General features: G+C 31.5%; 1 protein-coding gene across 3 annotated transcripts in view; it reads left to right on the forward strand.

The window, feature by feature from the left end:
* Positions 1-11890, forward strand: part of LOC108739547 (NPC intracellular cholesterol transporter 1) — a 37845-nt gene extending 25955 nt beyond the window's left edge. Inside the window, exons 4-12 of one of the 3 annotated variants that reach the window (XM_025978340.1) lie at positions 1883-2069; positions 2661-2780; positions 4458-5127; positions 5373-6745; positions 6829-7175; positions 7282-7716; positions 7907-7994; positions 8618-8700; positions 9850-11890. In XM_025978340.1, coding sequence (XP_025834125.1) covers positions 1883-2069; positions 2661-2780; positions 4458-5127; positions 5373-6745; positions 6829-7175; positions 7282-7716; positions 7907-7994; positions 8618-8700; positions 9850-9855 — 3309 coding nt within the window. In that variant the 3' untranslated portion in view covers positions 9856-11890. The remainder of the gene's footprint in view (positions 1-1882; positions 2070-2660; positions 2781-4457; positions 5128-5372; positions 6746-6828; positions 7176-7281; positions 7717-7906; positions 7995-8617; positions 8701-9849) is intronic. The other 2 variants (XM_025978339.1, XM_025978341.1) reach the window with 2 other exon arrangements.
* Positions 11891-14591: the final 2701 nt, after the last annotated feature.

Here is a 14591-nt window from a genome sequence, read left to right on the forward strand (position 1 = left end):
TCGTATAGTATGTTTCCAAAATTAAAGAGGGAATGGTAATCCTTGATATATATTGAGAACAAAAAAATAAAACGCACTATTTTTTTTTTTTGTTTATAAAAAGTATATAAATGGATTCCTCTAGTTAAGAATCCACTAAAAATTAGTAATAAACTGTAAATTTCAACAGATGCTTGTGAATTAAATTCTAAAAAAATTTATTCAATTATTGACATTTTCAGGATACGATCTGAGAAGCAGTATTGAAAATGTTGGCGAATTTTATAGTTCTCGAGATCGTAAAGGTATATGTTATATTAATAAAAAAATAATAATTGGTTTTTAAATAATTTCTGCACAAAATTTGTGTACTGAATTGAAATTCCTTTCTGTTTCTTAAAACGGATGTTAAGAAGAATGAACTCGTAGAAATCTGTTATCTGTCTTACCCTTTTTTTTTCAATCGAAGATCATTCACTTCTCATCGTATATTCATTAGTGAATTTTTTGGTGTTATGGTTGTTGGCCTCTTTTTTCGTAAGCAAATAAATTTAAAATTGAGTGAATTCAATCTGAATTTATTTGCCCCTTTTTCCTTTGGTTGGTGCAGACGTGTTGTGCAGTAAAGTCATTTTTTTTATATTTAAGTGGTATAATTTTATTAGCATGTGCAATAAACGTTAAAATGTTTTACACGCCAGAAAATGAATAGGGAAGTGATACGTACAATGTATATGCATTGGCACCCCATCGTCTTGTTTATTTTCTATCATTCTTAACTCAAATCTATAAATTGTTTTTTATTAAATTTCGTAGATTTAAAAAAAAATGTTTTTAAGAAAAAACAAAGAAAACATTTTAATAGTTAGTGTACATTTGAAAATAAATTTACCCACTGCTCTGTAATTAGCGAGCTTTAAGTTTTGTTTCTTTCTTTTTAATTAGTTTCATTAACCGCCTACTAAAGGTAAACGTTGTAGTTTTATTAACAGTTTGAGTAACTAAGATGTAAATTATACCATTTAACATTATGTGTCAGTTAGAAGGGACTATATATAGCGAAGGAATAATGTTGACTGTTATAAAAAAACAGCCTATTCAATCTTCAGAAATGAAAAATTATTGTCCGTTGTAAATAACATAATTTGTATTCAACTAGTTCTTCCCCCCTATCAGTCACTGTGAACTCGAAACTGTTAGTACCATTGCTTCGAGTGGTCTAAATTCACTTTTGTGAACAATTTGTTTAATCATTTACTTTGTGTTAAAAATTGTTTGAAAAATTAAATTAAATTGTTTGTAAATAGGTATGCAACACATCATACACTTCAGCATAAGAAATTGCTGATACTAACTACGTAATACTACTTTGCCCTGTGCTGACAGCATTCATAATTTCTTTTATATATAATATTTTGGGATGGTGGGCAATGACGAAAATATTACTAGTACATAATATGTAATTTTTTTTATAGAATGTTTCGTTATTTTTGTTAAGAATTCCTCAGATGCTTTTAATTTAATTTTCTATGTTGAAATACATATAAATCACAATAACTTGGAATTATTTCTGTGCTCGCGGATGGTTAGTTTAATAAAATAAAAAAGATTGTTAAACGTGTATCTTTAGAGTACGACTTTGTACGAATAGACCCTGTAGATCAAGTTCGATCCGAGTAGTTAGTTGTTATGACTGGGAAGGGGGGGGGGTAGGATGATTGTCTATTATCTGGAGAGTTATTCCAACATCCAGTATATTTTCAACAAGTATTAAATAAATAAATAAATATTAGTTTTTGCAAAAATTCATAAAAAAAGAATACAACAATAACATTTTTTTTGTAGGTGCTTAAAAATCAAGGATTTTATAAGATAAGTAATTTCATCTTTTTTTTTATTTTAGAAAGACGCTCCTGCTTGCAGTTGTGTTGATTGCGAGCAGAGCTGCTCTGCAGTGCCTCAACCTGCTACTGAACAACCTTTCTTAATTTTTGGATTGGACGGTTATGCCGTCATTTTGTCAATTATTTTCGTTGTAGGTTCATTTCTATTCCTAAGTTGTCTTTTCCTCTGTTCGAAAACGTCGATGGGTAAGTGTCTTAAAAAATTTTGTTTTGTAAGTTCAATAGCCTGTATTTCCCTGCAATCTCTTAGATATGTGTGCCACACGATCACCTCACTACTTACGCATAAAAATATCACTTCATAACCGTTTTTATTTTATTTTAATAACATTTCATGATTTGTTAAAATGATCGTTCAATAAAGATAGCAAATTAGATATTTTCCAAACTTAAGGATTGATATAAAAAGTAGTACCTATGTAATTATTAATAACTACTTAATATAAAACAAACAAGACGTTGTTAAGTGAAGGTATACTAACTGGACTTAAATTCTTTGTGGTGATAACAATTATCAAGACACGAAATGAATGGTTTCGTTATCAATTATGAAACCAGTCACTGAACTTTTACAATTAATTTTAAGACTGATGATAAGTAAATATTTTAAGAAGCAACACGTGCTCTTCGAATTCTACACTTAGCAAAAATATCAGTAGGTATATAGTAACTACGTTTTTGTTATGTTTTATTTGTTGAGTTACGAGATATTTTTGTCTCATGAAAAAAAATTTTGGAGCCTAATACATAATTTNGTGTCTGGTGTTGGGGTTTCAGCGGGGCTCATGCATGGGCGCGCAGAAGACATTGGGCGTCGATTGGCGCCGGATAACAGGCACTCTTCCCGAACCGCCCTTCCAGACAGCGAAGAGAGTCCCTTGCAATCCAAACGGTCGAGTACGTGTTCATGCCCGTTGCTTTCTACTAACTAATAAATACAGTGCTTGACAAATTTGCAATTGTAACACTGATTAGCGAACAAAAGGTTTTACTTGATGCACATTTATTTTTAATAAATGTATTTCTAATAGAGCAAGGTTATTATAATTAAAGGCAGTAACATTACCTTTTGCAAATTTGTCGAAGACTGGTTACTTCATAGTCCTACTAATACTACTTTTTTTAATAACGGTGGATGTACCAGAATTACTAACAAACTGGTGTTTGGGTTTTGTTTGAAAAGGTAAAATGACTGCCTCTTGATATTAAAACAGTTTTTAATTTTCGACAAATATAAATATGTGAAGTATTCCACGTCAAATCATACACCTTTGAGTTTTGGTTTTGGATTTTTTTGAATTTATTTTTATTATTTAGTACCCATTGAAGTAGCTATCACGTAAATTTACAGACCTTTTATGAGATTAATTTTTTAATAATTTAGGTTGAAACTAGACATCGCAAAAATATTTCGACTTGTGTACAATATCGGCTCAACTGTTTCGATCTACAGACAGACAGGGTCTTTTGTGACTTAATATTAAAAGTATACAAAGAGCCAAATGAGCATAAAATACAGGCCATTACTTCAATATTACAGGCAGATACTTCATTTTAATTCAAATATACTTTCTACAAAGTAATTATATATTTATCGATATACTTTGCAAAAAAAATTTAAAAAAATCCTTTATTTATTGCTATGGCACCTAAGAGGACTAAGAATGTCAATTTTTCAAAAATTTTAAAAATCCAAATTACTTGAAAAGTATTAACATAAATTCAATTATCTACATAGCCTTGAGTAAGACCCCCCCACATATACAGTTGAAAGGTAATCCACCACTTGCAGGATATCGTGTATATAGATATTGCAATTTCTTTTTGTTGTATATACCTACGTATCTATAATTATTAATCGTATTGATTGGTACACTCATTATCTTTACAATTAATATTTTTTATTGCACGTTGTCGTCGATCTCTAAGTTCTATTGTAACATTTACTTTTTGTTACATATACTATTAAGTACTGTCTGTCTCGTAAAGAACCTTAAAACGATAGTTTATTAATATAAAAAATAATCACGAGCAAATGTTTATTAAATTATAGAAATACATACTATCACCACTTGACTATTAAATTATAAAAATATGTACTATCACCACTTGACATTATCAAGTCAAATCGGGACAAAGAAACAATTTAACATTACAACCCAAGCATATGTTTCGCCTTTAATGTATTATGAATTGTATGAATGGTACAATAAATGCGAAACGTTAGTCTTAGGTGTAATATTAAATTGTTTTGTAATTTCAGTAATATTTCTTTTAAACAGGGGGAGGAATTGAAAACGACTTGACTAAGAGATCTACAGTTTTTTTATTACTATGTTTGCAACGAATATTAGTTTCATGTATACATGTTTGTGTTATCCTATTCTTATAAATACAGAAGGTTTTAAATTGGTACGTTATACTAGCATGGTAATGTAGAAGAAACTTGTCTTGTTGTTAATAACCGTTAGAAATACCTATTTATGACATAAAAAATTAGTGTTAGTAATATTCATAAACCCTCCTTTTTTATTATTAGTTTTATATCCAACAGTTTCACATATTTTCTTATAGGCGTTACTTCAGAAGGTGATCACGAGATGGACACCCACTCAATCAACAAGATGCCTGGCGAATACGACACGCCCTCGTCATTTATAGAACGTTTGGGTGCAAATACGGACTCGTATTTGCAACGTGCATTCGAATCTTGGGGCACAAAATGCGCTACGCACCCTTGGAGGGTGTTACTTTTCGGCGCGTGTGTGATCATCGGTTTGGGTCACGGTATCAAGTATTTACACGTCACTACTGACCCGGTTGAACTCTGGGCGGCACCCGATTCTCGTAGTCGTATTGAAAAAGAATACTACGATAAACATTTCGAACCTTTCTACCGTAACGAACAAGTAATTATCACTGCAATTGGTTTGCCACCAATTGTCCATGAAACTGCCAATGGAAACGTGACGTTTGGTCCTGTATTTGATGAAAATTTTCTTAAAACTGTTTTGGAATTACAAGAGAAGATAAAACTGATCGGTCAGGGCACAGAGTTTTCTTACGACAAGATATGTTACGCACCGTTAAGAAGTGCTACACCGAAAAATACGAAAGTATCAGAATGTGTCGTTCAAAGCATATGGGGCTATTACCAAGATGATGTGGACACGTTTGAACAAACAGACACCGATCCTCAGAACTTCACTCTCAATTATTTGGATCATTTTTTGGCTTGTTCCCAGTAAGTTTGAGTTTTCATCTATGATATTCTCGCGTACTTACGTATTGAAAGTTAAAACTGACAAAAATATTTTAGATATAAAATAATACTGCTTAAAAATTGTATAAAAAGGTGTATCAGATGTATTAAAAAATAATTTTCTACAGCATATAATTTCCGAAGTAAAGTGGATATTGTAATTAAAAAAAGTATTAAACGGCCAATTCATTTGGTATATGTGTGCAAATAAAATTTTATTTTTACAGGAACGCGTATAATCCAATTTGTCTGGCCCCATATGGGGGTCCTGTTGATCCGGCTATAGCTGTCGGTGGTTTCTTGAAAAAGGGTGAAGCTTTAACTAAAACTTCCCATTATGAAAACGCCACTGCTATAATTCTCACCTTCCTTGTGAACAATCACCATAACAAGACGAAACTCAAACCAGCTATGGAATGGGAGAAGAAATACGTCGAATTTATGAAAGAGTGGATAGAAAAAGAAAAGCCTGAATGGATGGATATAGCTTTCACATCTGAACGTTCTATAGAAGATGAATTGGACCGCGAGAGTCAGTCGGATGTCTACACTATCCTTGTATCATACGTCATCATGTTTGCCTATATCGCCGTCTCGTTAGGACAAGTTCGTACTTGTAATCGGTTACTAATTGATAGTAAAGTAACCTTGGGACTTGGTGGCGTCTTCATAGTTCTTGCTTCTGTAATATCGTCTGTGGGATTGTTTGGATTTGTCGGTATTCCTGCCACCCTCATTATTATCGAAGTCATACCTTTCTTGGTCCTGGCTGTTGGAGTAGACAACATTTTTATTTTGGTCCAAACACATCAACGTGAAGCTAGAAAAATGAACGAAACCATCCCCGAACATATCGGTCGTGTTTTGGGACAAGTAGGGCCTTCGATTTTGCTTACCAGCGTTTCGGAGAGCTGTTGTTTCTTCCTAGGCGGTTTATCTGACATGCCAGCGGTCCGTGCCTTTGCTTTATATGCGGGCATGGCTTTGTTTATCGACTTCCTTCTCCAAATAACATGTTTCGTTAGTCTTCTTGCATTGGATACTATTCGCCAAAGTCAAAACCGTTTCGATATTTTCTTCTTTTTACGCGGATCGAAAAAGGACTCGATAGGGAATGAAATTGCTGCAGACGGACTTTTATTTAGTTTCTTTAAATCAATATACGTACCCATATTGATGAACCGGTTTGTGCGTGCTATGGTGATGATCGTATTCTTTGGGTGGTTGTGCTCATCTATAGCAGTATTGCCTCATGTAGAAATTGGCTTAGATCAAGAATTATCGATGCCTGAGGACAGTTTTGTGTTGAAATATTTTAAATTTCTGAAAGACTACTTAAGTATAGGGCCGCCAATGTACTTCGTGGTTAAGAATGGATTAAATTATAGTAATGGAAAGACACAGAATCTTATTTGTAGCGGTCAATTTTGCAATCCTGATTCTCTTACGATGCAAGTTTACGTTGCATCTAAAATGGCAAACAGTTCTTACATCGCAAGACCGAGTTCCAGTTGGATTGACGACTATTTTGACTGGTCGAGTATAAAGTCCTGCTGCAAATACAATACCACAGATGGAGGATTTTGTCCTCATAACGCAGGTAGAGTAGCAGTCGCTTTCCTTGTCTCTTCTGTAAGCCTTATATATAATAGTTTGAACTAAACATATTTTTACTCATTACAGGGGGAGTATGTAAACCGTGTAATATCGAAATAGGCCCGCCTTATAATCGACCAAATTCCACGGGTTTCGACCATTATATATCCTTCTTTCTTCGTGATAATCCCGACGAATCATGTGCAAAAGCAGGTCATGCAGCTTACGGACAGGGCGTGAACTATTGGATCAATCAATCGACGCAGTCTTCAACGGTCGGTGCGTCTTATTTCATGACCTACCATACCATCTTGAAAACATCGAAAGACTACTATGAAAGTATGCGCGCTGCTCGAAAAATTTCCCAGAATATAACAGACACCATTAACCGACGGATTAAATCTGATAATATCAGCGCCAATGGCACAATAGAAGTAAGTTCATTTTTTATTAACTAACTTCATTTCTAAAATAGGAATCTGTACTGTACAAGAGCAAATGTTAATGCACTTTTAATAATTAAGTTTTTACTCCTTCTAGGTCTTCCCCTACTCAGTCTTCTACGTATTTTATGAACAGTACTTGACGATGTGGGCGGACACGTTATACAGTGTAGGCATTAGTTTAGCCGCAATATTTGTGGTTACGTTCCTCCTCATGGGCTTTGACATATTCTCTTCACTGGTTGTTGTCATAACCATTACAATGATCGTAGTTAATCTCGGTGGTTTCATGTATTGGTGGCATATTACGTTGAATGCAGTTTCCTTGGTAAACTTGGTCATGGCTGTCGGTATAGCGGTCGAATTTTGTTCGCATCTAGTGCACAGCTTCTCGATGTCCATGTACCACACGCGCGTCGAGAGAGCGTCCGATGCGCTTGCGCGAATGGGCAGTTCTGTGTTTTCGGGCATCACACTTACTAAATTCGGAGGAATCATTGTATTGGGATTCGCCAAGTCTCAGATCTTTCAGGTAAGATTTGTTTATTATAACATATGTGTACACATGTGCATTATAAACAAAAATCTGTATGTGTTTAATGCTATAAATCTCAACATTACACGGTTTTTCAATCTTCTAAACCAAGGATGATGAAATATAGTAATTTTTGGGGGTGTTATAAGAAATTATAAATGCGAATACATTGTTTTTTTCTTTCCAGGTGTTCTACTTTCGAATGTACCTGGGAATCGTAGTTTTGGGTGCAGCCCATGGACTTATCTTCCTTCCTGTGCTTCTGAGTTATATAGGTGAGTGCAAGGAAATATTGGGACTGACAATGTCGGTATTGTTTTTTGTAGCTGTGGCATGTGGGATTTGTACTTTGTTGTTGCTTTTTTAAAATCACATCTATTTATCTGTTCCTGTCCTGCATGTAAAACTTACTGTACATCTTTGATACAAAATAATTGAATATTACCTTTACAATAAAATTAATTTGCTGAAGAATTTGTATCTTAATCAAGTTAAACGTTACTATTATTTTAAGTATTATATTGCAATAGATATTTAAATCTCTTTTTAATTCAAAATTGGGGTAGGAGGGGCTTTCAGGAAACGTGATTTCCGCGGTTCATTAATTTTTTATATTCATTATCAAAAATTGTTTTCGTTTTATTAATATATCCTATTAGTTTTAACACATTTTAAATTACTTTTTTGTGAATGTTTTTATTGTATTTGTAGAACATTTTCAATGTCGATTTTAGTAGCTGTAATTAATTATATTTAAAGAAAAGTAGTGAATGGCGTCATCCACTGAGCTTCATTAATCCTTTCTGTCGTGTTCATTTACTAACCATTACTGTGTGCTGTGTTTTGTTGGGTTTGATCTTTGACGAATATTTCACCGCATGTCATATTGTGTATCCAGGTTCCCCAATGAATAAAGAGAAATTGGCCAAGCATAATCGGAATTTAAACGAGGCGCATATCCAGGAAACGTCTCTGAACAAAGTAAGCATTTTTTAAAATTCTTTTTTCTTCTCGCTGTCTATATAGATGTTTCAATCGCTTGGTATTAATATGTTTCTGGTTTTAAAGTGAAACAAATCGCACGTTTTGTTCATATATTAACGCGTTAATTAACAAGACATTTTATTTTGGAAATAAGTTAATGCACCAGAAACATAGGTACTAAAGAAAATTGATGTGCTTGTTTTCATTAAATATTTAATCCAGATTTCAATGAGAATTTTATAGTTCAGTGCGAATTGATGAAGGATATCCCATCAAATCCAATCAGAATAATACACTAATTCCTAAATGCAGTAATCAAAACAGGAACTGTTTATCTTGCTCGATTTCGTTAATTTTCAATTGCACTCTATAGCTCACGTTATTTCAATAGGTATGCTTAATAAAGTGGTCTTTGAAAAAATATGCAGAGTATTCAACTTAAAATTACAAGACGTATAACAAGGGTTGGCTCTTTTCAAAAATGATTGTAAAGTACAGACCCAGTAAATACATATGTCATTTAAACATTCGCTGGGATGGGACATCCTATATACTTTTATGTATATAACTTGATAAATTTCCAGTTTCTTTTTTATTGATTATTGATACAGTGTGTGTAAGCATACATTTTTATGTTTTATATCCGTAAGAAATTATTTTGAAATTGCAAAGCATTCTCTAATCAAATTTACCAAAATAATTGAAAAATTGTCGTTGCTTAAAAACCCAATTTCAGTGTTCTTGTAAATATTATTTGCATGAAAAAACGTAATGCTGTTGAATCACTTCGTTGGTGCTTGTAATTTGGATTATAATTATCTTTATTTTAAGTATTTTCAGTATTTTAAATTAATAGTTATCATACTCTAGGAATTTCCAGATTTTATTTGGCTACTTTCTCTTTCATATCATAAAACGATAATCATTTTCTAAAATCGCAAATTGTTTAACATATCATACTTATTAATTTTTTATCAATCGTTACTTTGTATTCTGTTTATCGGCTTGTAAGCCGTAGATTGTTATTTTATTTATACGCATTGTCATGTTATTAGCTTATTTTCCGCACGTTTATTTGGCTTAAATATTTTATTAAAAAATAGATAGGTGATTATTTTACAAGATACGCATTATACAAATTTGCAGGCGTGATACGACACACAAAAAGATTAAATTATATGGTTGAAACAGCACATCCAGCAGTCACAACACCTCTTTTGTCACCATCGACCTCAAGAATAGATCATTATGATAGCATTAGTATTGCAGAACAGTGACATTATTTCGTTTTAATATTTTGTCGTACATACTTCGCTCTTTCTAACATAACAGTCATTTTTTGTGATAATTCTAATCGTAATATTAACCAGGTGAAAGACACTATTTGTTGTCTAGAGCAGTTCTAAAAATTACAAATAGAAATATCAGAGCAGTATTTTTATAAAAAAGAAATAGAATTTTCTATATTTAAAAGAGGCTCCACGTTTTCATCGTTTTCTTAAGATTTTATATACTTACTTACAATTATTAAAATGGTTTATTCAGCCTAATTTTGAGGTTTTTTATAATGTTCGTCTGTATGCAACAAAAGTGCCTATATAATAGATTTAATATCAAAAAAAAAAAACATTTATTGAAAGTGTTTTTTTTCGATAAAGAAATTTAAAGGGCATATTTATTTTTATTTCTCATTTAAATTCAAATATTTGCACTTTTATCTGAGGAAACCTAAACTGAAAATTACTTACAAATTGCCAGAAAAACTTAAAACACTTGCTACAAATTTTTCCAAATTTGATATTATAATTTGAAAATATCAAAATAGTATTACTTCTCAATTCTTAAGTGTTTATGTTTATCATAATTGCACACAATTCTGTTTTTATTTTATTTTGATTTAATAGGAATTAAAAAACAAATTATAAGAAAAATCGATTAGTTTTGTATTAACACATTTCAATAATATTAAAACAGAAAGTTTAATAAGAAATTTTACTATTGTTTAGTCATGTGATGGCTTTATCAAGAGTGCAAATACTATACTGTAATATAGTATTTTTTCTTCTTTCCTTTATTATTTTTACTTCATAAATTTATGTCATAACTGTGGTTATTACTTTCTTGATGGTTGATGCAATTTGCACACCTTTAAATCTATTTTGCCAAAAGTCAATAAATAGTAGTTTTAAATAGTAGTAATAGTGACTCAAAAATTAATCTTGCTGTGGTTTATAGTATTTTTGTTAATTTTCATAACGTATGAAAACAGAATTGAGTGTGGTTAGATTCACAATTACTTCATTAATAATTTTTGATTATTTTCAAATAAATTATATTTAAACTGTGCCTTTTCACAGTAAAATGGTAAAAAGTTAACTTGACATATTTAGTTCCTTTCTAGTACTTTTTCACAGGCAGGGTCCAATCGAATCACTATTCATTGTATTTAATATAAACTGTATTTTCATATATTAATGTGTGACACTTTTGGGTTCAAATCTATCCAAGTTAATTTTTACAAACTTACATAATTGCAAGGCTTCATTAAAATTGTCTTGACTTGACTTTGGGATCTACAATAGAAGCTACAAAAGATTCAACATTATTCTGAACTTGATTGCTAATTGAACGTTGTTTTACACATCTTGCAATTATTAGAGTACTTTCGATTAAATTATTGTCTACTAAAAGTAAATACTTGGTTCTCAGTTGATAAAAGTCCCTGTTTTTTATGTAGGTACGTGTTATATCAAATTAAAGAACATCCATCACATCGTTTGTTCTAGCAAGGATATATAAACGTAAAATACATATCCTTCTCCTAAAATAGATTTTTATGATACCTTGGTGAATTGATAAACAAATAATTGGATAAATTTTCAAATCAGGTCGTACTTACAAGCTAGAAATTCTGGCACTTACAAGACTGCATTTATAAATATGAAAATTTCGTCCAAAGATTATTTCCGAACGTGTGTTTGCGAAAAACTAGCTTAATGTGTGTTTCCTGTCGTTGCTTAAGCTTAGAAAATTTTAAAGTGAGGTTATAGGTATTTAAAAGGATTAATAGATGGTGTTATTAATACATACGCGGTAATAAAGTACGTTTCTCTAAAAAACTCATTTCTTAAGTATTAACAGTACTCAAAGTTGGGCATTTTATACATTCCCCTTTGAATAATTCGTTTAAAAATAAAAGCAAATAGTTGGAGGTTAAAGTATTATTGGTTTACTGCTCTAGTGTGAATCTTTATTTTTGTAATTACTTATTGTTTTTATCTGTTATTTTAAAAAATGTACTATGTGTAAATAAATAATAAATGTCTACTTTTTAAAATTTTATTTTTCATAATCCTTCAAATAGGTTATATTATTGTTTACATTGTTTGCTGTTTAGAAAGGTACTTTCATTTACCGTTATAATACTCAGCAACTGGAAATTATAACATTGAAATTTAATTTGGCAAATTTTTTATGTATTACAATAATTGAACTTATTTAAGGTGTTAACTATAAACAATCTTAAAAAAGACAATTGTTCTATTTTATAAGCGTAAAATAATGAAATATTAGACTAATAGTATATCAATAGAAAAGTGTTGGAATGTACCCCAAATTGGCATAAAAAATCATTCTCCTGATTGGTTATTATTTATAGGAAAATTGCTTCATGTTGGACAATGGCGTTTTCACATCGGCGTGGAATATGTGGCGCGTTAGTTGGAACGTTAACGGTGAGATGTTAATTAACGGTAGTTAATATCGGTTTGATAAATTTAAATAACAATAAAGCGTGCGTCTTGTTTGTTTTTTGTTATTTTAGTGTGTAGTGTAATAAATCCGTAATAACAGAGATGTCTTCGTTCTGCCATAGGTAAGTGATGCGTATGATGTACCTGCATGTATATTCCTATATCATTTTGTTTAATTAATGAACTTGTTATCGTTGGGCATACTTTACACTTAAATTATTTTTTTTAATGCGATTGCAATTTGAACACGTTCATTATATAAAAAAGCTGTAGGCGCCTTAAAAAGGACTTGGTCGCCATTTTGGAAACAAAACAAATGCGTAATTTAGTTTTAGCCTGCCTAATTAGAATTAGTTCAACATGAAACAGAAACATATTTATACTGATTATGATTAGAAAGGTACTTGGTTATTTCTAACAAATTGCAAGACTTAAATGTGATGATAATAATTAAAAAAAATCTGTAATCAACCCATGGATGAGTATGGCGATGTACAGTGTAGGCAGGGGCGCAACAAGGGGGGTCCACGGGTGGCTGAGCACCCACTCGATTGGGTTGGGCACCCAGTCGATTCAGATAACTCAACATGAAAGTTTGGTTCAATTAGTTCAAGCTCGTAAATGAGCAGCCGAACTCGATCTTTTCAGTTTATACACACCCGCAGTATTTGTAGTATTATGATGGGAGCACATAGTCAAACTGTAACGTTGTTGCGCCCCTGAGTGTAGGTATTTACTACATTTGTTATGATTCTGAGTCTATACCTGCACTCTCCTTAAAAGAAATAAATAAATTAAGATAAAAAATTTATATCTTGCGCAGTATCTTAAATACAATTGTATTTAAAATATTTCATTTAATTGTGGTCTAAATACGAATTTCCACGTTTCGAATTTCAATACAGTAGTTTTACAACCTTTTTACACCTTTAAGAAGGAAATTTAAAACATCTTTTCGTAGTGGATGCTTATATGTATAAATAAAAGGAATCTACTGTTATTATACATCGTCTACTGAAAACCGACCCCGGAAAATTCTAGAAAAGTGTTTTGGACGTGAAGTGGACTGTTTTTATTATCTAAATAAGTAAAATTTTATATTGTCGTAGTTGCAGAAGTATAACTTGAAACAAATTAATTTCATAATTAAAATATGCTCTGAAAAGACTTGTACTAGTAACTTGCACTAGAAAAATGGAAGTAAGATATAGAGAGATGTGCTGATAACACGATGTGATAAATATTCCCTTTGTGGTAGAGATAAGCCCGAGTATACTTAGAAAAAATAAAAGATGCGTAGTAACAAATTCAGAATTTCCTATTGATAAAAACTTTTATCACTGGTGGATGTATGGTAACGTTATCCGGGCAAGTCATTTTTGATAAGTATGTAAGTACTTTACTTATTGGATTTAGTTAAGGTATTTTCTTGATACGTTGAGCATGACACTTAATTTCCTAAGATTTTTCGATATTAACAATAATGCTTTGAAGAATTTTTGATTTTTTTGTTAAGAACTTTAAAACGAAAACAATAAAAACAAGATTCCTTGATGTAATACATATTATTATTTACAAGGTATATATTGCTACCTAAAGATATAAATAAATATAGCGTCTATTGTTTTTTTATGGTTTCGAAAAAACTTCTGTTTTCGTTAGGTGGGTCAACTGTACTGAAAATTTTAACACGCTTATTAAGGGCTGTTCATAAGATATATGGCTCTGTAACGGGGAGGGGGGAGTCTAGTAATAGGCTATTCTGAGCCGTAAGTGAGTATGGTGAGTTGTCTAAGCAACGTGTTTTTTTATTGCAAAAAAAAAAGTAAATGGTTACTTAAGATGACATATTCCAATGACCGACAGTTTACAATAATGGTAAATTGGTATTAGGAAAAGATACTTTGGTGTTTAAAAAAGGCATTTTTTTGTTTCAATTATTTTTTTGTCATATTGTTAAAACAAATAATAACTTATTGAAACTACATTTTTGTATTCAGAAAGAGCATTCAAAGAACTCTATCACACCTTAATTAAAGTTGATTAAAAAAATACAACGTGTAATTATACAATACGCTACTGAAGTGAAGCTTCTTCAAACACATAAACATACCGGGATAGCGGTTAAGGAATTCG

This window comes from Agrilus planipennis, unplaced genomic scaffold, assembly GCF_000699045.2.
Source record: "Agrilus planipennis isolate EAB-ADULT unplaced genomic scaffold, Apla_2.0 scaffold224, whole genome shotgun sequence".
In the NCBI taxonomy this organism is placed as follows: domain Eukaryota; kingdom Metazoa; phylum Arthropoda; class Insecta; order Coleoptera; family Buprestidae; genus Agrilus; species Agrilus planipennis.